Raw genomic sequence first — 27,746 nt, forward strand, 5'->3', positions numbered from 1 at the left:
TTTTAGAACATTCTTTTTAACTCATTCCTTAAAATTCTTTACTTAAAGCCTAATGAATTCTATTCGTGCGAAAACCCGTAAGGTTTAGCACTTATGGTCCAGAACCTTTGCTCTTGATACCAAACTGTAACACCCCGACCTCTAATTCAATAATTAAAGCATAATTAGCAGCGGAATTAACCTAATTGGTCAGGGCATTACCTGCCGTAACTCCCTCTTGGGAATTACAAGGCAACCATCAATCATAAGATATTAAATCCCAAAAATTAATATAATAATCTTTAATATTACCAAAATAAAGTGCATAACTTACTACAAGTCTTTAATTAAACTATTAAAACATTAAGCATAAACTAAGTGAATATTATTGAAGTGAAATCCTCGCCACTACTCGTTCCCATCGTTCCCAGCGGTACCTAAAACAGAAAACAAAATAACGGTGAGCCGAAGACTCAGTAACGAACTATTCTAGCAACGTAAATTCATTTCAATTCATTTTATTTAATAACACAGGGAGAATAGAATAATGTGAAACATTTTATAAAGTCCTTTATTTAATTCATTTTCAACTTTAGGGTGCACATGCTAGTCGTGGCAAGTATGACATGGTGGAACGTCTTCCACGATGGACCGCTGTCCATAAACATGGGGCCTTGGCCCGAAAACATGAGAGCCTTGGCTCAATGGGCGGATGCCCCATGGGTACATGCATGACCGAGAATCGTAACCTGTGAACATATACTGCCAAACGGACTAGGAATTTCACTTTCATTTATCATGTTTCGTTTAATTTTACATTTTAGTCTTTTTACTTCAGTTGAAGTAACATAATTCCTTTGGATCATAAGATCAAACATCCTTTCTTTCCTGGTTTCTTATAAAGAACATTTTATAAGAAATTCAATCAATCATCATAGCATTTTATAATCAATCATAAAATAAGGAATAATTCCATCAAATCATATTAAAATAAATTATTCAATAAAATCATATTTCATTTCCCGCAATTCATAAAACATGTCAAAACATTCATTTAATAAATCAATCATACGTTGTAATTTCATAATCACATTTATAAGGGAATTGCGGGTACTAGCAATAGCCGTTACCTCACTTCCGCGATTTGCTAAGGGTTTTCGTTGGTTCGTTCGTCCTGAGCTCCGAGTCCAATTTCCAAAAGCCCAAGGGATTATGGCCCAATCTGAATTGGGTTTGAGGAGGATTAAAACCAAAATTTAAAATCACAAATTTTTGGGTTTTGGTTTTTGCTTCTGGGAATGAGTCACGACAGGGGAGGAGGGAGAGGAGACGGACGAGAAGAAGGGAAGAGGAGGGGGAAAGGAAGGGTGGCTGGGGACTCGACGCCGACGGGCGATGGTGTTGCTGGTGGTTTGGTGGCGGCAGAACGGCGAGGAAAAGGGGAAAAGAGCACGAACAGGGGCGAAAACAGGGGAGATTGGGGCGGTTTCGTGGGTGGTTCTGGGCGGAGGGGAGGACGGTTCGCCGGGGAGAGTGGCGGCGAAGGTTGGTTCTGATGATGACGGTTGTGGTGTGGTGTCGACGGTGGTGCTGCGAAGAGAAAAGGGAGAGGGGACAGGGGAGTGCGAAGAGAGCAGGGGAGGTGAGGTGGTGCTTGCGGTGGGTGTGGCGGCGGCTGTGCTTGATTAGGGTGGTTCTGGTGGTTGTTGGACGGTGGTGGCAGTAGTGGTGGCTGGTGGTTGCAGTGGTGCTTGCGGTGGTGGTTCGTGAACCGAATCAAAGGGAACAAGGGAGTGAGTTTGAGGTTGAATTTGATTGTTGTTGAAATTCCACCTAAAGTTTCTGAATTTGTACATGAGAATTGTGTTGAACAAGCTAGGAATTGTGCTTGGGGTCCAAGCATTTGCATTTGGACTGAAATGTGGGAAGGAAGGAAGTTTTTGACTTCCTGGTTTGAGCGTGGGGAGCAAGAAAATAAAGCTGACATTTTCATTTTTTTTTTTTTTTTTTTTTTTTTTTTTTTTTTTTTTAATAATAAATTCACAATATTTGGCAAAAATTCAGAATTTGTAATAAAATGTTTAATTAAAATAATTCCTTAAAAATAAATAAATTATCGTTAACGAAAATAAATAATTTCAGTTTATAAATTTATCGTTTAAAATAAATCGTAAAAACGATTAAAATTAACGAAATTCGATTATTCATAATTTAATTAAAACGAAATCAAGTTAATAAATATTTTTAATTTTAATAAATCGACTTTAAAATTTCGGGGTATTACACCTGGAATATGGGTTTATTTATGAATAGGGTCAAGAAAATACAGGAGGGTTAGGCTATGGCTTCAGTGCTACTCATGTCCTTCAGAATGGTGGTGGATTTGTTAAGGGATGGTCTGACTCTAATGGGTGTCTTCTAAGCTTGTCCTAAGTTATATTTCGTACTTCATTTTTAGCTTAATTCTCCTACATTCTGTTGTAGATGCATCATTTTGTACAAAATCTCCGTCAGATACTCAGATTTATTCAAAATATAGATATCCAAGTTGGACATTATTTTAGTTAGATGGGACTGAATGTTACCATTTAGTAAGAAATCAGCAGATTTTTACTTATGAGAGAAAATTTACCATCATATCTATGCTTTTGTTGCTTTTATCATCTTAAAATATCTGATTGAAAGATGTCTACTCCTTTTGCAGCTTGTTCGCAACAATCCTCGTAAATTCATGCCGTCACAAGCAGATGAAGAAACTCATCAGTTATCCTACTCATAGAAAACACTTGAAATATATCATTACCCTTCTGTGAGAGCCGTTGAAGGGGAAGGTGATGAATCTCTGGTTAGTTGCAACACTATCCATTATATAGAGTAGAGTTGTCCATTGCTAGAAGCAATTATTCTTTCTTTTATTGATTTATTATTTTATCTCGTTATTTATAATTTAACAAAAGTGTGACAGGAGTGGTATGGACATAAAACAAGACTACTTTAAAAAAAAGAATATAGATGACTCTTAATCGAGTAGTTCTATAACAAGTATGATTGGTATTCACTTATTGTTCTTGTTCTAATTTGATACTTTTAGGCTGGAACGATTGCTATTAGACATAAGACACCCCCTTGTTTCAGATTCAATGTTCCACCGAAAGGAATATTCGCAACCTGAATGTTAAATCGAAGTCCTGAATTATGGATGTGAACATAACAACTGAATTATGGGTCTAATTCATTAATAGAAAGCACGTGGTTTTGGGTATCAGAAAATCCCGGCTATATTCAATACACTTCTGATTTTTCAAAACTGAAAGCTCTTTTTTTTTTTTTGAAATATTACCTCAAAGTAATTGTTTATGTAAAGAACATTACGAGTAAGACGGTCATAAATAATACATGAAGTCAAAAACAGGACAAGACATGTCTATCAGATTTTGGTTAAAAGTCTGTTGGGAATTTCTTGCTTACGTAAGTTACTTCTGCTTCTTTCAAGAACAGCAACCTTCATTGATCATAAGATTTATTATATTAATCATATCTTTTGAATAAAGTTTCAAACTCCGTATTATACCTGTATGGTGTTTGATAGGGCTTAATCTTTTTTTTTTTTTTGATAACACAAATGAGAAAGAACAACTAGGGAACCTTCCTGGCAGTAGTGGCCAGGATGTGAGCCCTTAACACAAATAATCTAGCTACTTTCTTAATAATGCAAGAGTTATAAGTAAGAGCTAATTTCTTGACATCTCTGAGTATTGCTCTGCATTCCAGCGGCGCAGCAGCCTCATCTTTGTGTTAGATGCAACAAGTTAACATATAAAAAGTAGTTATAATTTCTTTTTTGCAGTTATAATATCTTTTTGTGTTAGATGCAACAAGTTAACATATAAAAAGTAGTTTTATGTGTTAGATGCATGTTGTCTTCAAAAAATTACCTGAAAGAACTGAGGCATGTATTGAATAACTAACTGTCTGTTTGATTTCCAAATTTCCAATTTAGATATCTTGATAAGAAGAAAACTGCTGAAGAAATGGAGCAGCAATTCCAGAATTCTTTAGCCATTGATTACAGTTTGAAAGATGGAGAGACCCTTGTTCTTCGGTTGAAAAAAGTAAGCTCGCTATTTGTCTGTTTCCTCACTGATTAAATAAATAATTTGCTACTCGAATGAATGATAATCTGTTTATGCTCAGCATTTTATTGTTAGAAACCTGGTGGCAATATAAAGCTGAAATCCTTTGATGAGGGTGTGACCAACCTATGAATAACAGATAAAAGTAAAGCTAAAGCTCCCTTGTTTTCTATCAGACCGCGAAAAAATAAACCATGAATCTATATATTCTTGCTTAATGTCCGCTCAGAATAATAATAAATTGGTGTAGCTTAGTGGTTAATCTTCTTGCTGTAACTCTATCATTTGAACGCAGAAGTCTTGTGTTCGAGTCCCGACCCTATACTCTTCAAAGCTGTAACACTTTTTTCCTTACCCGTGACCATTCATCTTCATGTTTTCTTACTTTCTAAAATGTTTTTGGCTTTGTTTTTTACTTTTACCATTTTCTGATGTTTTCATGATTTATTTCTTGCTCTCTTTTTGTTTTTTTCTTCTGATTTTAGTACTGTATTTATATTTTATAATTGCTTAATTTCATTGCATTTTTTAGGGGTCTAATTATATAATAACAATATGCCCCATAAGTATGAAAAAGATGCAACTTTTTTTTATACAATAGTGTAGTTTTGTCATTTTTTTTGTTAGTAATTTGTAATGAATCAGATTTCTTATAACATGTAAAAACTCATCGTATACACTCGTAATAATTTTTTTCTTGAGATGAAACGCTGTAAATTATTGTTTGGACTGATATATTGATTTCTATTGCTCTTAAGCCTACACACAAATTCCTAAATCTTCACTGCATAATTTTGTTATGGATATTAAGAAAATTTATTACCTAACGTTCCCTAATTCCCCTTAACAAAAGGGGCAAAATAGAAGGATAAGCAATTTTGTTTTTTAAAAAAGTAAAAAGTTGGACCCCCATTTCTATATTACTGAGTCCTCCACAGTCCTCCACCACCAACCCTCTCACCAACTTCTTCTCCTAAAACTCCTAGATCCCCAAGTTCTAATCCTAATAAAATATTCGAAGAGGAGAAAGAAGATCCCAGTAAAGAGCAGGTTCAACCTGATTTTAATTTTAAGGAAAATCAAAGTTCAGAAGATACAACACATGAGGACTTTAAGGATTTTCAAGCAGCTGGCTGATTTTTTAACTTGTATAAATAAACTTCTGTTCATAAATGAAATTTCTTTCGGACAAGGCTGGTGTACATTGTGCATGATCAAGTGTTGATCCAAAGTCTATGCTATGCGAATTTTTAAGGCAGGGCAGTGTTCAGAAGGTGAGGAAAGGAGAAAAGATTGACATTTACACAGATGTGTGGTGATGGTGAGTTGTTAAATTGTTAACTTTTGGCTTAACCCAACTTTTTCGCTCGTTTATGTGATAGTTGATAGATGACATACAACGGGAAACAGGTACAAGATAAAGCTATGGATGATAGGAAGACAGAACAAGTTGGGTTAATACGTTCTTTGTAATTATTTTTGTGGAGATGGGGGGGTGTTTAGGGGTGACTTTTATGTATACTCTTATTCAGAGTTGGGTCTAATCTACTCAGCGCATTCTGTCCTGCTCATATCACTTAGTTTTTGGTTGTGTCAGCTGTTCTTAGTTGTTCTCTCAAAGTACTAGCAACACTGGTGCCACAGTTCTATTCTCCGAAGTGTGCTGATGTTTTTGTGTTCTGGCTTGCATGAAGTTTGCTGGTCCGTGGCAGTGCAACAAGTTAGCTCAGGGTTGCTGGGTAGTCTGGTTGTCTGTTGCTGGTTGTGTTTGTTGCTCCGTGAAGTTTTAACCAAAGTGGTCAGGTTGACTTGGTGTGGTGTTGTTTGCTATATATAAAAACATAGTCCCAATGAGTTTGCATAATAGCCCCAGAATTGTTGTAACTGATTTCTTATTTATATACCTCATGTGTTTGCATATTTGTAATTTTTTATCATTTCAGATCCTCAGTTGTCGGAAATGGAGGTGTTGCAACATGATATATCAGCTCCCTTACAAAACTAATGTTATTAGTAATCCTTAAACAATAGGTTTCTTCCTAGAAATGCATGGTTATAATACTAATTAAACATGCTTGATATATTTTAATAAAAATAACTACGCCATATGTTTGTCCCTACCTTGGGGGACGGCGCGCGATAGCGCGTCGGCCAACAACTAGTACTCCGTAAGTGTTTACCTTCTCCTATTAGTATGAGGCATTTTGGAAGGAGGTCAAGAAAAAATCCGTGCGAGCTTGACCCAAAGCGGACAATATCATACTAATGTGGAGTTGAGTGGTGTGCAGCCCGACAAGATGGGTGATAGGGGCCCAACAGTACAAGCATTGGACACTTCATTGTCTTCCTCATCTAGATACAAGAGGGCTAAATATTGATTTTGCGCCTTCTCTCTTTTCTACTCCTCCTGTTCTTAAATGATTTCATAACTTGAATGAAATGATTGCACAATTTGAATTATATGTTTAAAATTCAAATTTTTGATTACGTTTCTTATTTTCGATAAGAAAAAGCTATTAAAATAATTGACATCTTGAAACTATATACCTTATGACTAGAAAAGAGTAATAAAAATTCTAATAGGATTTTACATGACTATAATTTCATATGTTTAAATAACAAATTTCAAATGATATTTTTTATAAAGAATGGCGAGAATAGTTATCAATCAATAAAGGACCATAATGAGTTAGGTTATGTTTTGTTTACCTTATTTCCACTTATTTCAAGAAAAATAAGTTCGGTTCAGTTAACTTCATATAAGATAAGTTCAGGAAAAATAAGGGTTTTTCAAGTACAATTTATAACTAAAATAATTTTAGGTAAGTTTTAATAAGTTTAGATCGATTAATTGAGTTAAGAGTTCAAATAAGTTGATATGAGATAATTTCAGGAAAAATAAGTGGAAATCAGGTGAATAAAACCACACTTAATCGTTATTCATATTCGATTAACTAGATTTAATTCTATACAACGCACATTGTTATTTTAATTTCACAATTTGGTTAAGTTTTCTATGGAGTATGTAATAATGGAGGGAAAAATGTACAATCAAATTTTGAAACAACAGAGGGAGATGAGTTTGGGGATTGATGATAACTGTACGATTGAATTTGGGATGTGAAACTGATAATTAAAAGTATTTAACAAGAGATTAATTATGTACGGCGATACGAGAGAGGAAAAGATGAAAAGATAAGTAAAGAGACGAACACACAATTTTTCCCAAAAAAGGAAGAAATTTCAAAAGGAATGACACATGCCATTTATAATATTATTAAAACCCCAAGCAAGACATGTAGTGGATACCAACATCATTTATCATTATGACATGGCACTACATAAACGAATACATAGCCATTAATGTGGTTTTAGCTGAATTCCAATTATCCATTCAATTTTTAAAAAATATTTATATCTAACAAGATTTAGATTTATGACCTCCCATTAATAATGTGAAAGAATAACCGTCTAAGCTACACAACTTTTATGTTAATTATATCAAGTAACGTTAATATATTGCATTTCAAAACTTAAAAACAATTCTAAAATGCATGTAGACAATGGGTAAGACATATGCATATCAATTATGATGTTTATTTATCACAAAAATATTCTGTCTCTAATTTATCTAAAATTCAATTCTAATGTTCCAATATTTATATTTGTCTTTTTTTTTACCTGCAATGACCAGTGACTTAGGGTATTGTTCAAGGCAATAACTAGTTATAACATGCTAAAAAGTTCATGTTCTAAAAAAGTACGTTTCGTAGTATATATAATACCAATAAAATTTTAGATATCCATCTCTATAATCATTTAGATTTGTTCTACTCAGAGTAATTGGTTAAATGTGTACAAGTATTTTGTATACTTCACTAAACCTGCGTAGGTTTTTCTAAAATTATTTTAAATTATTTTTTTTGTGAAAGAAAAAAATCATTAATAATCACCCTTCAACATCTAAACTTACATGAATTGTTTGTAATTTACTATAGAAAAGATATACTCCAAATAAGCTGAAAAGAAAATTATTTTGTTTAAGAATACTTGAACGTATCTTGTCATCTATCATAAGTCAAAATAAGTTAAACAAAACCTTAAAACAAAAGAGAACTAGTCGAATAAGTAAAACTTATGATATTTTATTTAATTACAAAAGCGGAGAAATATTTTTCAATAATTATTTCGCTCTCACTAAATTTGATTTTAGATAATTGATTCGCTCACTAATTTTGATTTCGATAATGAATATGTTTGTTGTAAATAAATTTCAAGCCTAGTTTACGAACAAATTTAATTTAAGTTAAACACTAGATAAAGAGTTATTTAAAATTGTGGCTATTACATTTATTCATTAAATCATCTCAAATTAACTTCAAAAAGAAATTTAAGAATAATTGTAAGCTAATAAAAAAGTTGAACACCCGATAAAGAGCTACTTAAAATCGGGGCTGTTACATTATATAATTTTATGTGAAATAAAATAAAATAAAATATCATGTAATCAAATAATAATTTTTTAGTTTTTAAATGGTTCATGTGATTTGTTAATTTATAAATGATTTTATGCAATTGACTGCTCCGTATTTGATTTCTTGCCCCATAAATGATTTTATGTAGTTGTAATATTATGAGAAATTCAATTTGTATACTCAATTCGACTATCAATTATATAATGATTGTTTTATCAATTGTACATACTGAGGCCGGGTAGTTAGTTTTAAATATTTAGTTCAATTACAGAGTAGATTGTTACTTATAAATCTAAAGATATCATTCTAATTATTTGTGAATTTTCAATATTTTGTTGGAAAAAAATATGCTTCATTAATCACAAAATTTACTTCATAATAATGCAATAACACTTCTTATATAATTAATCATAAACTATGAAACTATAATTTTCCTTATAAGATTTAAATCGCAATATAACAATACCAAATATATCTGTTATAATCAAGAACTAAGCATGAACAAACAAAAAATGGATAAAACTAAATTTCAACATACGTTGGTAGTAAAGGAAGAGAAGTCAAGAACGTAGAATAACGATGAGGATGGAGATTAAGAGAACAAACAAAAATATAAATTTTGTGTTGCATGATATTAGCTTTTGATTAACCGAGAGGAATAAAAAAAGTCGTTACAGTAATTATTTTAGATCATTTATTCTCTCTAAATTTGATTTCAATAATGAATATGTTTATTATAAATAAATATCAAACCTAGTTTATAAACATTATTAATAAGTTTAAATTTATTCATTAAATTATCACAAATCTAAAATCATGATCTCAAATTAATTTTAAAAATATTTAAGAACGATTTTAATCTAATAAAAAATTACCCGACGATTATAGCTACTTAAAATCAGAGGTATTATATCGTATAATATTAATTATGTGACATTAAATTAAATATCATGTAATGATCAAATGATTATTTTGTAGTTTTATACTCCGTAAATTGTTTTATGTGATTTTTTAATTCATAAATGACCTTATGCAACGAACTATTTAATTTTGTACTACGTATTCAGTAAATGATTTCATTTAGTTATATTATTCTGAGAAATTAAATATTCATATACAATTCGATTTATCAATTATATAATGTTTGTTTATCAAGGGAAAATACGAAGGGTAGTCAATTTTTCATATTTAGTTCAATTATATTGTTGCTTACAAATCTAAAACCATCATTTTAAGTAATTGAAACTAGATTAGTATATTAAAATTCGACTTAAAATTGTTATCATTTCAGGTTTAAATTGTGTTTAAAACTCAACTCTTATCTACAAACATTTACATACAGATAACCATTGTATCGATCTAAAGACACACAACCGTATATTAAGAAAAATAAATAGATGAAATAATAAGAATTGAGTATTATTATGATTCATGAATCATGATCATGCTTGTCAAAGAAATGACATGTTCAATTGTTGAGCAATAGAACTTGAACATATCATCATGTGAGATTTATTTCAAAGCTCATTGCAATCAATTCTATTGCAATCAGCTTTCAAATATATAATTATTGATAAGATTCATAAGGCTAATGACTAATGGCTAATTAATGGCTTACTTTTACCAGCTCTAATAACAGTCATAAGGCTAATGGATTGTGATGAGATACCATATGTTGTGATTTTTCACTCTCTGTTTGCATTTTTTAGAAATTAATATATAGAATATTTTATGTTCCATTCGACTAATTTTGTACTTGTATAAAATAACGTACATGAGTATTTTGTTAACTTATTTAAACTTGTGCTATTTTTTCTAGAATTATTTGTAACTGTTTTTTCACAGGATAGAACTTGTGTAACTTATCTGCCATACGAGATCTTTTTATTTTATTTTATAAGGAAAGAAAACCCAGGCGGACTACCTGACGCCATCCTTTCGAATGGGTGAATTACAATGACTCCGAGCTAATAAAATACTTCTTGTAGAACAGATTGTACAAAGAAACTACGTTCTAACCTCATACTACCCCAGCCCCAGTTCCAAGTAAACTTGGTGAATAGACTTATGAGATAGACGATTAGCCGAACGGTATATGCCATACGAGATCTAAACTTGTGTAAATTTGTTTTTGAATTGTTTGTAATTTACCGTAACAGAAATTCTTTCGATTGTACATCATAGCAAAACTATTCTTACTATAACCTAACTTATTTTTCTAAAATTATTTTCACTTATCTTGTCTATTACTTCTTCCATTCCGCAATTGATGAATCACTTCTCTTTTGGACACTATTCATTAACTAGCTTTGACAATTATTCTTTCACATTATGTAAAAACAAACATAGTCAAGTGAGATCTTGTTAAATTCGTATCAATGTGAGGATTCAAAATATCAATTTTTTATAATTTTTTCTTACACGCAATTAGAGATATTAATGTTCAAACAAGCATATTGGGATACGTAAAAAAAAAAAAAATGATACATCTATTGCGAAATAGAGTAGTATAAGTCAAAAAAGAAAACATGACCTTCTAATAAAAAGAACTATTCGAATAATTTTGAGGGGTAATGTCTTGAATGTTGTGGGCCTTGTGGCCTTATTACATCATGGGCTTGGGCTTATTTAGAGAATGTAGGAATTTTAAAGCCCAATTTTTGAACATATATAATTCTTCAACCAATCAAAAAAACATCGGGTTTTTCATGAGATACCCCCGAGGTTTAAGTTTATTCACCAGGTACCCTCGTTGTTTCAGTAATCCACCAGGTACCCCTCAGGTTTCATTTTCTCGCATGACTTAACCCTGCCGTTAAGTGGCCGTTAGAAACTTTTTTTCACCAGGTACCCTCGTAATTTATTTCACCAGGTACCCCTGAGGTTTCTTAGTTTTTCACCAGGTACCCTTATGTTTTATGGTAATTTCACCAGATACCCCTGCTCACCAACGGCTACTTTTTAAAAAAAAAACTGGCTGGTATGGAACTGCATTCCATAAGTCCATAAGTTCTTCTGGGTTGCTGCAAATGCATACAACCCATATGTGTACAATAAGGCAATGGAGAAGATTGCCAAAATTGATCCAAAGGTTGTTGATTATCTGTCCCAAGTGCCAAAGCAGTGGTCAAGGCACAAGTTTGAACCACAAGTGGTTTGTGATCACAACACCACCAATTTTGTTGAATCTTTCAACGCTTGTACCAAGCCTTTTAGAGACATGCCAGTGTACACTCTGATGGAAGGTAAATGTTCTATCTTTACTGCTTTTTACACTGTGGTTGCATATGTTTTACACCACCCCTGTCCTTTTTATTAATACATTTTCTGTTTTGCTGCTTTATTTTGTTTGTGCTTGGATGCTTGGATCTAATAGAGGCTGGGAGTTGGTGTATGAAGAAGATTGGGTCTAGATTTGGCAAGGCTATAGAAATGGGACCAAACCAATTGACTGAATATGCTGCTGGGGTATTAGAAGAGAGGAGTCAACAGTCTAGGTTTTGTTCTGTAACAGCTGATGTGGGAGGGGAATATGAAGTGAAAGAGGGGGCTGTCAAATACCCTATTAGGTTAGATGCAAGGACTTGTGGTTGTGGAGTATGGCAAATATCTGGCATACCTTGCAGACATGGCCTTAGGGTTATTTACCACCAAAGACTTGAAGCTACTGATTTTGTGTCTCACTACTTCAAAGGGCAAGCATACAAGTTAACTTACTCAGAGCACATGCACCCCATGCCTGACCCAACCCAATGGCCTTCTTTTGACCTTCCTATTATCCTCCCACCACCCATGAAGAGAGCATTAGGTAGACCCCCTAAACTGAGAAAAAGAGGTAAACATGATACTAGAATAAAAAAACATTAGAATGCCATTTTTTATAGCTCCATGCATTAATTTCTTTTGTTGCTTGAGTTTCTTCTTCATTTGGTGAATTTCTTCATTCAAGCTTCTATTTTCTTCAATTTCTCCTTCCTTTGTGCTACCTTTGTTGTTTCTCATTGGAAGTGGTTGCTCAATGCTTCCCCTGCACCACTTGAAGTTGTCACATAAGTCACACTTGTAATATAGTTTTGAGGATTTTTCATTGTTTTAGAACTTCTTATTGCAAATTTTTTCCCACATATGTTGCATGTTTTGTTTGGAACTACAACGTATGAGGATTCATACGTTGTAGAGGAAGATTGAGATTGAGAATATGAGCTCATTTGAAAGTGAGTTGGGAAATAGGGAAAATATGAGTTGGTTAATGGGAAGAACAGAAAGTTGTAGTGAAGAGTTGCTAATGCTCCCCCTTTAAATAGAGAAGGCTCACCAACGGCTAGTTTTTTTAGCCGTTGGTGAGCAGGGGTATCTGGTGCAATTACCATAAAAACATAAGGGTACCTGGTGAAAATCTATGAAACCTCAGGGGTACCTGGTGAAATAAATTACAAGGGTACCTGGTGAAAAAAAGTTTCTAACGGCCACTTAACGGCGAGGTTAAGTCATGCGAGAAAATGAAACCTGAGGGGTACCTGGTGGATTACTGAAACAACGAGGGTACCTGGTGAATAAACTTAAACCTCGGGGGTATCTCATAAAATATCCGAAAAAACATTATACATTATCATTATCATTATCCCCCACAAAAAAGGAAAAAGAAAACGCGGGAAACAAAATGTTGTGTTTGCGTAGTAAGCTCATTCTCTCCCCATTTTCTTTCAGGACTTTCATCGAACACCTTCCATACAACAAACCTAAATCCTTAAATTTCACTCTAAACACCCGCAAATCTCTAAACACTGCTGCATCCGTCAAATCTTCTCACTTTGAAACCCTTAATCCTCATCAAAAACACCAAATTTCACTCTATGTTGATGCTCTTATTCAATGGAATCAGGTCCTTTACCTATCTCTTATAACAGTTCAATTTAATGCTGATTTTTTTTTTGTTGATTTTTTTTTTTGGAATTTCATTGATTGAATTTTGTTTTTGTTGAATTTAATTGATTGAATTGTGTTTTTTGGGGGTTACAGAAGATGAATTTGACTGCTGTTACGGAGCGGAGTGAAGTGATGGAAAGACATATTGAAGATTCGCTTGCGATTCTCCCGCCTATAAACGAGTCTTACACTTCACATTGTGATTCTTCTTGTGAAAGTATTAAGCTTGTTGATGTTGGAACCGGTGCTGGGCTTCCGGGTTTGATATTAGCTATTGCTTGCCCAGGTATTAATTAATTTTGTTACTTGCATTCATACATTGTTGTGGAAATTGAGGGAATTTTTGAGTTTCTTTGTATAGAAAAATTAATTCACACTGTCACATTTACAATTTTCTCATATAGAGTGTAATTGGTGTAGAGATAGCATCAAACGGAATGATGTAGTGACCATGATTATAAAATCGCGATTCAAATCGTAAAATCTTACGATTCTACGATTTAAATATTGTCAACGATTCAATTTACGATTCTACACGATTCTACACTTTTTTCTTGACTAGCGAAAACCTCACAAGTTTGAATCACGTTGACAAAGTTATTAATAGATAAATATTGTTAATTATTGCTTATTTATCTATCTAAAAACTATATATTTCAATTATTATGTTTTTTTACCTATAATATAAACATTTTAAATGAATTTTGAGAATAAAATCTTGATTATGTTGTTCGTAGAATCGTAAGATTCTACGATTCGATTCTAAGTGTCCCTTCCGATTCAAAGTAGAATCACGATTTTGATAACATTGGTAGAGACTTTGGGTAATGGGTACCAACCCCGGAAAATTATCTAAGACGGACATTACTCGTATTTGTTTAAGGGGTTAGATTATAGCTTCATTGTTTTCAGAGTGTTGTTATCAATGTTATGGTTTATTTTTTGTGGTATCCATGTTGCATTTTTTGAACATTATAAATTCATTTATTGATGATTTGGATTAAATTAGTAATAATAATATGAGGTGTTTCTTAATTTAGTAATAAAGTAATATTATTGTCAAAATCAATCATACAACCAAGGTTCCAAGAGAGGGGACAAACCTTCTAGGAATGACCCCGTCGTAAGGACCTGCCAACAGAAAACAGTAGGCCTAAGCCTTACAACTTCCAATCTAACATTTTATCCTAAGGATACAAACGAAGCTCTGTCAACTCGGGAAACCTTTTTACATGAAATACAATTAGTTCTATGCTTCACTATGGCTCTGTATCTCCTTAACAGTAGGGATTTTACCATTCCATATAGCTTCATTTCAAATATTCCAAGCTGTGCACAAAGTTGCAGCCACAGATGCTATGGAAAATTTTCCCTAGAGTTGAGATCTCCTTGCTCTTCTACTAATCAAATCTCAAAATGAAATAGAAATCATTAATCATATCCCGGATTCCAAGCCATTGTTTGATCTTCTGAATGCACTGATTGTTGTATGGACATTCAAAGATAAGATGTTTATGAGATTCACCATCCTGATCACAAATGCCACAATTATCAGTTTTACTAATGTGCAATTTAAACAATCGTTATAGTCTACTGAGGAGCTTTATAATTCTCCATATTTTGGAAAACAAATTATGGTCAAAGATTTGTAAGTTCGACCCTGAAAGTTAAAATTTTAGTGCGTGTTTTGTATGGATTTAAGAAAGAAATGGAATAGAGACAATGAGGAAGAATGTGAACTGCTACCATCATTGGTTGTTTGATACTCTATAACATAATGAAAGGATTCACTCGTATGTATCAAATTGGGGATCAAGAAGGGTAACAATTTGTTACCACATGGTTTGGAATGGTAACAAATGGGTGGCTATGGTTATGTTTAGGAAATAGATTGTGCTACCACAACTCTCATACCAAGCATTAGGTAATGGAAAGGGTTGAGCGATTCCATTTCCATCACTTGAATCACTATACCAAACAAGCTCTTAAGGGGAGGAATGGAGGATTGATCTTTGAGATGTTTGAGGAATGCATGATTTTCTTTCTAGTTTCTACCCTCTAGTTCAGTTTCTCGCATAGTATTAGAGTTTCCTGCTGAAGTCCTACATATAATCAGGTGTTTTATTGCTGTAATTAGTTTTGGCTTTGTTTTTTAGGAGAATAGGAATCTGGTGCAAGAGTTCTGCATTGTATGTAATTAGGAAATTAACTGCATCATACTGAAGTTGAAATGACTATCATTATGGAAATCGATGCGGGGTTTTTCTTAGTCATTTTTATGTGTTATGTCTTCTTACATTATCATTTATTGGCATTATTAATGTATAGGTTGGAAGGTAACACTTCTAGAGTCTATGAACAAGCGTTGCTTATTCTTGGAGCATGCTATTGATGTAACCGGTGTGTCCAACGTGCAAGTTGTCCGTGACAGAGCTGAGGTATTTTTTTCGTAATTCTTAGCAAGCTTCAAATTTTTTATTTATCATAAGGCCATGTTTGATCAATTGAGTTTCTTCTTAAATAGCACACTAATTCTCCATGGTTATAGGGCAGAATTTTGGACAAACATTAGAGTTCAGAGAGTCCTTTGATATAGCTGTTGCTAGGGCTGTTGCAGAACTGAGGGTTCTAGGTGAGACTCATTAATATATCTCTTCAGTACATTGTGAAGCTCCTCATGTCTTCTGACAAAATGCTTGTTTTATTCTTTTATTGGTCAGCTGAGTACTGTATCCCTTTGGTTCGCAAGGGTGGTCTCTTTGTAGCTGCTAAGGGTCACGATCCTCAGGTGAGCCGTTATTTCTTATTCTTGAATGGCCCTACTATTAACTTTTTTTGGGGGTTAATTTCTCCTTTTCATGGTATGGTTTTCATTCTGTGCAACTTTTGACTCAGGAAGTAGCTTATATTACCAATGTAGGGAAGTGAGTTGAGTATTTCTCTTTGTAAAAAGATTGCAGCATTTGATATTTTTATGATGTATGATTAGCATGTTTGTGGTACTTAACAATTGAAAAATGAGGAACTCGTGAGTCATGACCGTAAGCTGGCAGCGTTAACAATTATTTCCTCCGTCCCTAAAAGATTGCTCCATATTCCTTTTTGGGATGTCCCTATTTGTTTGCCCCACACCTTATTTAGTAACTTTTCCCACTTGCTCCCTCTCTATATCTCTCCTCAAGGGTCCACTTTACCAACCCATGTGCACATTTTATACCCAAATATTAATAAAGTGAAGTTTGCTTCACGAGGAAATTTTTTAGGGACGGAGGGAGTAACATAAGACGATGTACTTCCACTGCAGTAAAGTGTCTAACTCAGTTCTCAGGAGAATTACAGATGTTATGCAGACCGTAAGTTCAGATTGATGATTGTCTTTACTGGATATGGATGAGATCTGACTATCTTAGAAAGCTGTGATGCATTATGCATAGGGGAATGAAGGGGGCACTTTTGATAATGCAAAATTAATTAATTATTATTAGCTTGGAGAGGAAGGCATCTAGAGAGTTATATATACATGAGATCGTGAAAATGATGAGAGTTTTATTTAGTTATTTTTTTTTTTTCTCTTAAGGATAGTCCCCTATATGCTCTATTTGGTGATTTGATCGTATCGAATACAATCTACTATTATATGTCCTCAAATTCTCTTCTTCTCCCTCACTAATAATTTTCTGATGATTTATTATATTATAAAAGCATCGAGGTTGTTATAGTTAATAGTGTTCACAAGAAATGGAGGCAGGGAAGCTTTGCTATATAGTAAGATTCTGCCTGTTTAATCTTATGTAAATGGTGGTTCACAAGAAATGGAGTTCATGGTTTGAAATCCCTGTTACTTTTCCATATGCTATGATTTTGTTGAAATTATCATGTTTCTGATGGAATTGTTTACTTTTGCAAGAACACTTAACTTAGAAACAAAAAGAAATATAGGGTAAAGCATACTAGTAAAAAAATGTTTGTTGAATGATTAATGAATATATGTAAATTTCCTGGCTTATGTGAGGTGCTCAAATATAACTTACACTCCTTTGAAAATGTTTCCGGTTTTATCTGGTGATTGTTAACACAAAGAATATTTAACAAGTATAGAGTTGGATGATGGAATTTCTCCATCTTTCTGGTGATCCAAGCTCAATTTATTCTCTATCTCCTGACCAAATACATAAATAAAAATATATCTATGTTGAGTTGAGTGAGGAGAACATGCTTATGTACTCACTGTGATCTAAAACACAGAATATACAAACATCCAGTGATCCAGTACCCCAAAAAAGTTTTGTCGATTGAGCTTCTGTTCATCTGTTGTGAAAATGGGATCTACCCAATTTGCTAAGCGTTTTTATTTATTTGGTAAGATCCGAGCCTAATTGATTATGACCTAAGCTGATGAGTAAGATAAGATGAATGATAAAGGGAGGAAACCATATTTTGTGATGAACTGTACTGAACCAGCAGTCTGGCAGCAGTGTAGGTGTCACTGTGGCAGCTTCTGACTTGTAGTGTCTCCCGGTAAACTGATTAAACTTGCAATGAGATTCAGGGATGGAATGACAGTTTATTTTTTTCCATCTTCTTTGCTGGTGTTTAGGGTTCGATTATCATTCACCCCCTCTGTAAAGAACTGACTCGACTCAACCAAAAACACAATAATGAAGAAGAAGATAAATTGGTTAAGGCCCAGCCAAAAGGTTACAAAAGGCAGTAGCTTTAGGCTACCAATCTCCAAAAGAGTGACTTTAGGTCACAAGTCTCACAATTCACTACCTATTTCCTGTCCTTCTCTCTCTTCCTCTCTTTCTATTTATACTAATATTCTCTACTGACTGCTCTAATGTCCTTGTTGTTTGCTGTTGTGTTGCTATTGTTGTTGGGCTGCTCTTCTTGGGCCTCATTAGCTGGGTTCATTACAATACCGGCCCCCTAAACTTCCACCTTGTCCTCAAGGTGGATAGTAGTCGGCAATCGATTCTCGGCCTCGGCAACAATGATTAGTAAGTTTCGGCGCCATGGAAGGGATCTTCACCAACCGTTCACGAGATACTATGGAGTGGTGGGAAGAATTGATGTTGTTCGAATAGGGAGGATAAGTGTACAGGTTGAAGCAAGTGTTGTTTGGATTGGTATTGTATGAAAGTAAACAGGAGGTATAAGTGGGATCAAGGGTAGACAAATGAGGTTCTAAAAAGTTGGTGGAGCTGCTGGCTTTAAAAGATTGGGCCTGAGAAATGGGATGAAAACCAGTAAATTCAGCATTGGGCTTTGAGTTTGTAGGCCTAAAATCAGTCAGGACCTCACTGAATAAAGAATAGTCCAAATTGACTCCTTCTCTTTCAATAGTTATATTCAGACTTGAAATATCACATGTTTCCAACCTAACTTCAGCCACTTCACCATTTACCATATTGCCCTTACTAGCATATTCCTTCTTCAAGCCAACATGTGACTCATTGAAGCTTCTCCAATACCCCTCTTTTTTTGGAAACATCCCCTGCAAGTTCTTTCTGTGCTCCTGCTCCACCACCACCATTCTCACCGGAGAATCTGCCTAGCCCACCACCAGAACCACTAACCCCTGATCCACTCTTCACAAATTCGCCCCTTTCCCTGTCCAAGCCACCATAAGGGGAAGCTCCATCACCAAAATTTCCTTCTCCAGCTAAGAATCCAGGGCCTTGACCTGAACCGTAACCTTTAGCACCACCTGCCTCAATTAATTCTCCAATGGCTTCTTCATTTTCGAAATTTTCAGAACCACCACTCGATTTACCATATCCAAACACGCCTGGACCTCCACCCGATCCGCTTCCTCCGGCACCTCCTCTCGTAAAATATCGTCCACTGCGGTGGTTGTCGATATTTCTGCAATCAACACTGAAAACACAAAAGGCATCACCATTGATATCTGGTGACGTACCAGATCTACTTTTCTCAATCTCTATTCTTTGTGGGTTTAATGGTTCCTTCTGTTTTTCCATTAGGGCTTTCATATCTACTTGAAATCTTTCTTGGTCTCTCTTCAATACAGCCATTTGTGCGCTCTGCTCTTCCATGAACCTGTCAATTCTGCCCTCCAAACGCATGGTGGCTGCCTCCACCGCCTTTTGGTTTTTCTGGGTCTCTTCGGCCCTTCTAACCACAAAGTGTTCTGCTAATATCTTCTGGAAGGTAGCCATCCCTTCTGCCAGAAGCTGTTGGATGCTGCTTTCAAACCCCTCCATGAGTTGCCTGACCTCGGCCGAGCCTGCTTCCATTCCATCCATTCTTTGCGAGTTGGACAACACCCTGACTGTTGTGCTTCCCTTCCCAGATTCGTCCGCTCTGATACCAAGTGTAAAGAACTGACTCGACTCAACCAAAAACACAATAATGAAGAAGAAGATAAATTGGTTAAGGCCCAGCCAAAAGGTTACAAAAGGCAGTAGCTTTAGGCTACCAATCTCCAAAAGAGTGACTTCAGGTCACAAGTCTCATAATTCACTACCTATTTCCTGTCCTTCTCTCTCTTCCTCTCTTTCTATTTATACTAACATTCTCTACTGACTGCTCTAATGTCCTTGTTGTTTGCTGTTGTGTTGCTATTGTTGTTGGGCTGCTCTTCTTGGGCCTCATTAGCTGGGTTCATTACACCCTCCCAACATATACAGCCGTGAGGTACAACATAATTGTTGGCTGACCTCTAACCTAAAAAGGCGTTTCTCAACTTGCAACATTACAATTGTCGGAGCAACTCCTTATTGGATTTGTTTTCTTTTTCAAAAAAGAGCCTCAAGATTCTCATGCCATTTAATAGGGCACTCCTCTTTGCATTTCCAAATTTTCGTATAGTTTCTAGCACTGTGTAATATGGAGTACTAGGAAAACAGGATTTAAGTACTATCCCATTACTTTCCTTCGGTTTCTGAGATGATTCTATTGGTCAATGTCCAGCTTCATTTAAGGGAAAAATATCTGAATGGTAAAGATCTCGATGTTTATGGGTTAAGCTGTACCCATTTGGACAATCTGCTTGGCTACTCCTTTTCAGCTGGCCCTTGTATTATTCAGTAATGGCTTCATATATAAGCATGTAATTGACTAATAACAGCCGCTAATTGTGAATATAAATGTCCCGAGTTGCAAAGGCACACAAAAGGGCTCTTATTTTACAAGAAAGGATTATTGTATTAGCCTTTCTCTTGACCATCAATGAGAACAGAAACCCTAGATGGCTAGATCCTACAACGGATCTTATGCAACTGCCAATGCTGCAGTGCTATATCTCAATGCTTTTAGAGCTTGTTATGATACTTTAAAGTTTAAATTCTACCAATGTTGTGGGTGAAGCTACTTGATGTTTTAGCTCTAGTCAAACATTGGTTTATGCGAAATATCGACTGCTTAGCTTATACTCCACTCCATAACTAAATCTTTTGTTAGCGACTTTCTGCCTGTGTAGCAAGATATCTTCTTAATGTCCTTACTTCCTACTCAACCATCTCCCCTGTCGTATTGCTTTTCTATTCCCTATTGCCATAAACATGAATAGCTTAATACATTTAATATCCTTTTGCAAGTATGATGATGAACCACCAGATTCTAGGAGGATTTTTTTCATCTCCTATGTTGTTGTCTTCAGGTTTCGGCCATCTCAGCAGTGCTAAGATTGTTTCTCAACTTTACCTTCCTAGTTTGAATTTTAAAATATAAATTTCTAAGAACTATATTATTCAACTATAGTTTAATATATCTTGACTTTCGATATCAAATGTTTTTCCTTTCTGAAACCTTTGTCTTGCTTCCAAATTCCAACTTCCAAGTAGTAAGGAATTTAAATTTTTTGATAGTTGCGTATACCCAGTTACTCAACAGTTGGAAAGTGGTCTAAGTCTGACTTTTGATTACATTAAAAGTTTAAAAAGAGACGTTTATATTGGGACAAGAGAGTTTCACTGAATATATGTTGATGACAATTGTGAAGTTTAAGTTCAGGCTGCTTTCGTCCTCTCCCCTCCATCAAGAATAGGGACAATATATACATTAAGTCAGTGATATTCTATGCTGTTATATATTATTCAGCAATCTGATCCATATCTCCATGGTTTTGTCCTTTGTGTTTCGGGGGCAGTTGAGTCTGCAATTCTTTCAGCATGACAGTTGTATAAGTATGACATGCCAAAATTGTCCCTTTTCAATTGTCCTTTTGGCTCGTATTGTTTGCTTCAACAAATATACATTGATTAATACATGCTTGTTTTTTTTAATAATCTTAACTTTCAACTGATAGTAACATTCGTTATTTTGAACAGGAGGAAATTAGAAATGCTGAAAGAGCAATGAATTTGCTGGGTGCCTCTCTTTTGCATCAGCATTTAGGTATGGTTTCGAGGAGCTAATCATGTCATTTTATGTGAAACTGTTGCTTATCATTATTTATTCTTAGTACAAAAGAGATTATCATTGATATAATCTTGTACAAAAAAGGTACTACTTATAATTAATTAGGCTTACACTTTAGTCTTTCATAGTTCTAGATCATCACCATTCACCACACTCTATTGCTGTCATTCAGATCTTAAGTATTTTGTTTGGTTTAGACAAACTTAAATAGGATAGATGCCTAGTCGAATAGAGACTGGTATAATAGTCCTGTTATATAAGTAGCAGTTTAACTCACTTGGTTTAAGCCTTTTAATATGTCTTTGATCTAGCTTCAGATATCCTTGTAAGTCCTCATAAAGGTATTATGAATAATGATAAAAATATAACGCGAGTCATGTCAACATGGTGAATAACAGCATTCCCTCTTATATGCAAGAGTAGGTTATTGCTGTTTGGCAAACATCTAACTCGTGCTTACCTTCAGAAGGTTTCAATTTGGTTGTAGATCTTTGTTTTCTGCCTATATTTGGTGAGGAACATATAGCAGTTCCTCTTTGGCTCTTTCCATGGTGTACATTGTAATATTATATTAACATCAATGCTACCTCAAGTCTAGGGGTATTGGCTGGACGTATGCAGCCTTCCCTTGCGTTAATACAAGGCTGTTTCCAATTAACACTTGATTTGATATGCAATGACTATTTGCTACTGCATATTAAATAAGAAGAGCAAAAAGATTGAATGAGACTTCTGTCAATTTTGCCGAATACTACATAATGAATCTTTGACTCCTTTTGAACTTGCCATATGATGAATGGTTCATTGCATCTAAGTTCTAACTGTAAGGTTGGTCGGAAATTGTCAGTTTGTCACATTGCACTCAATTTATCACTTGGACAATTAGTTGGTTTAAAAAGAAAATGATATTGAGACTAAAACAAAAACTGAGATTGAGATTACAAACTCTATCAGAGGGACACACATGGAGTCCAACTTCTGTATGGCATGCTCAATAGAAGTAGTTGATTAAATACAAGCTTGTTTCTAAAATGCACTGACTTTCTAGTTTCTAAATAGATGTCATTTTAGTTGATAAAGCCAGAAGAATAAAAGAAGAAAACACACACACACAACATACGTCAAGGTTTTTGGGTATCATGCCACATAGTTCCTTGATGACTGCCTCAATTTTCTGCATTTATTGAGATGAGAACATCTGTCTATAGATACTTGCTACTATATTTTAAGCAGATGCACATTGCTTATGCAAGCTACTTTTGGCCTTTTCTTACTGACTGAGATGACACGTTTTTTTCTTTTGGCTATTCAGTGGAGTCACACGGCCCTTTTGGACAGAGAACTGCTATAGTTTGTTTCAAAGACCGTCTTACCTCGAGAAAGTATCCTCGCTCTCCAGGTACACCAGCAAAAATGCCATTATGAGTGAACCAGATGAATGACTGCTATTTGTTTGTTGCTACTAACTCTGCCGGCATGCCTCTGCATTGTAAAACGTGGAACTTTATGTTTATCCATATTGCATCATGTATGGTAGATAATATATAGTCTTTGCTGTACAAAAATGTTGGCAAGGATTGATGTATCATAACTCAAATACCAGAAATAGAATTGGTTTGATTTGGTATTGGTAAGTTCTTGACGTTGCAAACATATGCAATCTGCCTCTCTTTCCTTCTTCCTTCTTTTAAGTTTTAACTAATTATTGAAGTTCTGCTAGGCAAATTAAAGAGTAAATTTGGAGTTTTTATTTGTTTTAATACTATTTTCATCCATATTGCATTGCATAATGTAACGGAAGTGCGGAACTGACATGTTGGAATAAGAGTTGGTTTTATTAGGTTTGGAGCTTTTCACAATGATTCAAGTCATGTGCAACTTTCTTTTCCCCCCCTCTTCTTTCATAACTAAGAATTGGGTTCTGAATTGTGATAGAGTGATAGGCAAGTGAGATTTTGTTTCACTGAGAGGAGAGGTAAATGTTTTGTGTTGATGAATTAGTTTTCTTAGTAACATTTCAAGCAACACCATTTTATATGAAATACAGTCTTATGGTCTCTTGCTTGCAGAAAGTCTGATAGACTGGTACTGGAACAATATGTTGAGAGAACCAGAAGTTAAAACTTTTACTCCCACCACTTCATAATATAACATACCATGGTTTTGAGGTTAAACTTTGATTTTTTGTTTCTCTGGAACTGTATTGACAAAAACTAAAACCAAAGAGAAGAAGTGAAAGTACTATTAAATTCAAATAATACAGTATAGATTTTTTACACTCAGTTAGTCCGTGATAAATTGATAAATTTTATTGATATGGATAGTATAATTTTGAAAGTTTGACCTTGAGATAGTGCAAGTGCCTTACCATTGAGAGAAGGTTCCCTAATTAACTCTTGTACCTTTTTAAACAAAAAAAGTATAGTTGTTTAATTGGAACTTTGTCAGTCAGAATGTAGGACTCGTACGGAATAAGTGCTTGGGCTTCACGTTTTATATAAAGTAGTGTAGATCATTACATTGGTTGCTTTAGAGGGTTGCTGAGAAGTGCTTCTCACCCTGTGCAATTAATATCTGGAATCCGCTAATGCATTTCCATCTAGTGCCAACTGAACAACACTGTCTATTATCAATATACTTTTGTTAATTATGGAGTTACTTTTCTCTTCTGTTTGCTGAAACAATTGGCAACATACTTTCTGTTTGCATCATTAAACATTATAATATTATTTTGTACTTCATATATTTGTAAAGTTCGTCTAAATGTTTAAATGTTCTTTATATTCTTGACAGTTAACTTAGTCTTTTTCTTGGCTGTGATTTGCAAGTTCTTTAGGGCTTATTGAGTGCTCAAGGGAGTATTTTATATATTAAAGTGTTTCATTTTTTTTTCTTTTTTTTGTTGGGGAAGGGGTCAATTGGCCGCTCTCTAGAAATTTGCTAGCAGACTTAATTATGGTTGGTGTGGTTAGGGTATATGTGGGGCTATGTGTGTCCCAACTGTGTCATGAACTTCAGTTCAACGACGTTATGTATGGCTGTTTGAGTACTAGTCGCTAAAGCTGTTCGTGTCAAAGGGGCATAATAAACAGAAAAATTACACCGGATCACTGATAATGGTTTTAGTCTAATGTGAACAATTTTCACAGATTTTTATTTCAAAAATGTTGAACTATAAGAGAAAACACTTATAGGGCCACCCTCAGGGAAGGGCGTCTCTTAGGACGGCTTTGTACCCCTAGTGATCTGTTCATCTCTGATAAACTTGAGTGGCTGATCTTCATGACATACTGATTTTCTTGTTGACCCTTTTGATTGCATAAATGATAGTTCTAATCTGTGGTCTCATGGGTTGCTATAGGCAAACACATTTTTCAATTTCTTGACATCAACAAACTGAGTGAGTCACTTCTGAATTCTGATACATTGACAAACTGAACAATTTGTTTTTGCATTTTTCAATTTCTTGACATCAACAAACTGAACAATTTGTCAACAGTTCTGTCAAGTTTATGTGTCTATATGAGTAGGAAATCATCTAAAAGCTTTGGGCAGTCAAGATGAACCAGATTATGTGCTGGAATATTTGTGTGTTCAATGTCACATCTTAGTCTGTTTATATTGACAAACTATTAGCCATCCAGAAAGGGTAAAATGAAGGGAAATAAAAGTTAGCTTTTCCTTACCCTCGGTTTTTGCCCTTTTAGTTCGTTAAATAAGGACAAAGGGTTATATAGTATTTGAAGTCCTGCAACTACCTCTTTATTTATTTGATATCATGAGTGGAATTTCATGTTGATATTGTTTAGTGCTTGCCCTTCCCCCCTTTTTTCCTGGAGAAAAGCCTAATATGATAATATATATTCCATGTTTAAACAAAAAAATAGGGACACGACATGTTTCCTTAATTGGGAAGAAAGTATACGATTGTTGTACTCTGCGGAGAGGTCCTCTAGTTTGGATTCCTGAGATCAATTGACAGACAAGAACCTGATTAGGAGCACTGGAAATTAGTAGTAATATTATCTTTTATTGATGCATTAAAACATTGAAGTTCACATTGCAAATCTGCAATTTGTGGAACTAATAAAAATTCTTACCTTTTAGAACATAGTTTTTCTATAAGGGTACTAGTCTTACTATTATACTAAGCATAGATAGTGGTTCAATTAGATACCAATACCTGCCATACTCGAATATCACAGTCTAAACTACCACTATAGACAAGATAAATTGAGGTAGATGTGTTATTATGAGGGTAATAAGCATCAGCTGCTGCAGTCAAGCACTTGATTGGACCCTGGTGCCCTTCCAATACCGCGAGACAACAATAGTGTCTCCCAACCCTTCTCCAAACTCTTACAGTTTTATCAGCTGAACCACTGAAAACCAAGTCATCAACGGCGGCCAAACACAATATAGCTTTAGTATGGCCCCTCAACGCTCCTAAAAGTTCCATGCTTTCGTCATCACCACTCTTTTCCCACACTAATATTGACCTATCACATGCCCCTGAGTACAACAACAACCCATCAGGGCTAAGCGCCAAGGCGTTTATCCCTGAAATGTGCTTCTCCAGTGTGTTGACCAGAGTATGCTTCTTCTCTCCTGGGAATTTCTTCCATACTTTAATCTTCTTATCTGCTGATCCTGTGTAAACATATCCATCATAAGACACGGCGATTGCATTTATAGCATCGTCGTGTGCATTCTTAACTGACTCCAAACATCTGAAGTCAGATGTTTGCCAGATTTTTAGTGTTCTGTCCCATGAAACAGAGTAGAGAAGGGACTGGTCTTGCGATAAGGCTATCGCAGAGACAGTGTCAACATGATGTACCCATGTACATTTCTTATGCCTTCGAATCTCAACTTGGTTGCTTGGGTTTAGAAGTCTCATAGTACGATCACCAAGTGTGGGTAGGGTAGCGATTTTGTCATATTTTATGTTAAGTGATTCCTGGTTTTTAATCTTCCATATTCTGATTTTGCAATCTTGGTGTCCACTTAATAGCTGATTGGCTAAAACAAGCAAAGACTTTACTGCGCTTTTTCCAACTGCCACCACATTGTTAGCTAGGCTCTCATCATCATCAGCTTCATAGCTGAAGGGGTTGCGTTTCCATACTCGGATTTCATTGTCCGAAGAGCCTGTATAGAGATATTTCCCAGCCAAAGTAAGAGAGAATATGTAGGAGGTATGTCCTGTGAGTGTGGTTATGCAGTTGCTTAGGGTGCTGGAAAGATGGTTTAGTTCATAGGGATTGACTGTAAGGCCAGGAACTCTTGGGAGGCTTGGAAGCGAGGAAAAGGATGCCGACCTTGAATCATAATGCTCAGAATCATCATTGGAGTAAGAACTCAAATGTGATGAAGTCTGCATATTTACTGCAGATTGAAGGGATTAAAGGAGAAGTTGAGAGTAGAGATGGATGTGAGAGAAGTGAATGTTGTGTTGGTTTTGATCCTTAGGAAAAATAAAAAAAATGAACATCTGTAGGTTATAAAGAGTGGAGAGAATAAATACCTGATAGGGAGAATGCCTTATATAGGGATAGCAATCCTTTGGGTAGAAAGGTCACCCAATTGCTAGTTTTTGACGTATTTGTACTGTTGATTTTGATTAAGTATATTTTACCCAAGTTAGAGTCCACTCTCAAGAATACCCTTACGCGTGCCAGAAACTACTTGTTAGGCCCTGTTCTTTTAGACTTAATGAATCTGAACTTAAAAAACAAGTCCAAAAGAACGGGGCGTGTCTGACATGGCGAAATCATCCACTCTCAGAGATGCGTGTATCATCCCTCCCAAAACCGGTCTTATGAAAAGGCTTCTTCCATTATCTAAG

At 35.0% G+C, this 27,746-nt stretch overlaps 3 protein-coding genes and 1 long non-coding RNA gene across 4 annotated transcripts; 2 read left to right on the plus strand and 2 right to left on the minus strand.

The window, feature by feature from the left end:
* Window positions 1-266: 266 nt before the first annotated feature.
* LOC130461183 (uncharacterized) lies at window positions 267-1,223 on the minus strand. The gene is made up of 2 exons (XR_008921579.1): window positions 1,110-1,223; window positions 267-416 (listed from the first exon to the last, which is right to left on the minus strand). It is a non-coding gene; the product is annotated as an uncharacterized lncRNA (long non-coding RNA).
* Window positions 1,224-11,294: 10,071 nt separating this feature from the next.
* Window positions 11,295-12,640, plus strand: LOC110781433 (uncharacterized). The gene is made up of 3 exons (XM_056829337.1): window positions 11,295-11,832; window positions 11,964-12,422; window positions 12,537-12,640. Exons 1-3 carry the CDS (start codon window positions 11,649-11,651, stop codon window positions 12,638-12,640), a joined length of 747 nt encoding a protein of 248 aa, XP_056685315.1. The 5' UTR covers window positions 11,295-11,648.
* Window positions 12,641-13,185: 545 nt separating this feature from the next.
* LOC110776904 (uncharacterized) lies at window positions 13,186-23,551 on the plus strand. Its single transcript, XM_021981479.2, has 7 exons — window positions 13,186-13,469; window positions 13,607-13,799; window positions 15,842-15,951; window positions 16,067-16,145; window positions 16,234-16,301; window positions 21,808-21,874; window positions 23,211-23,551. The coding sequence occupies exons 1-7, from the start codon at window positions 13,248-13,250 to the stop codon at window positions 23,321-23,323; spliced, it is 852 nt and encodes a 283-aa protein (XP_021837171.2). The 5' UTR covers window positions 13,186-13,247; the 3' UTR covers window positions 23,324-23,551.
* A 2,356-nt stretch (window positions 23,552-25,907) lies between these two features.
* On the minus strand, window positions 25,908-27,399 carry LOC110776901 (protein JINGUBANG-like). The gene has a single exon (XM_021981475.2). It carries the CDS (start codon window positions 27,279-27,281, stop codon window positions 26,064-26,066), a length of 1,218 nt encoding a protein of 405 aa, XP_021837167.2. The 5' UTR covers window positions 27,282-27,399; the 3' UTR covers window positions 25,908-26,063.
* Between the last annotated feature and the right edge of the window lie 347 nt (window positions 27,400-27,746).

This window comes from Spinacia oleracea, chromosome 5 (assembly GCF_020520425.1).
Source record: "Spinacia oleracea cultivar Varoflay chromosome 5, BTI_SOV_V1, whole genome shotgun sequence".
NCBI classification, from domain to species: Eukaryota; Viridiplantae; Streptophyta; class Magnoliopsida; order Caryophyllales; family Amaranthaceae; genus Spinacia; species Spinacia oleracea.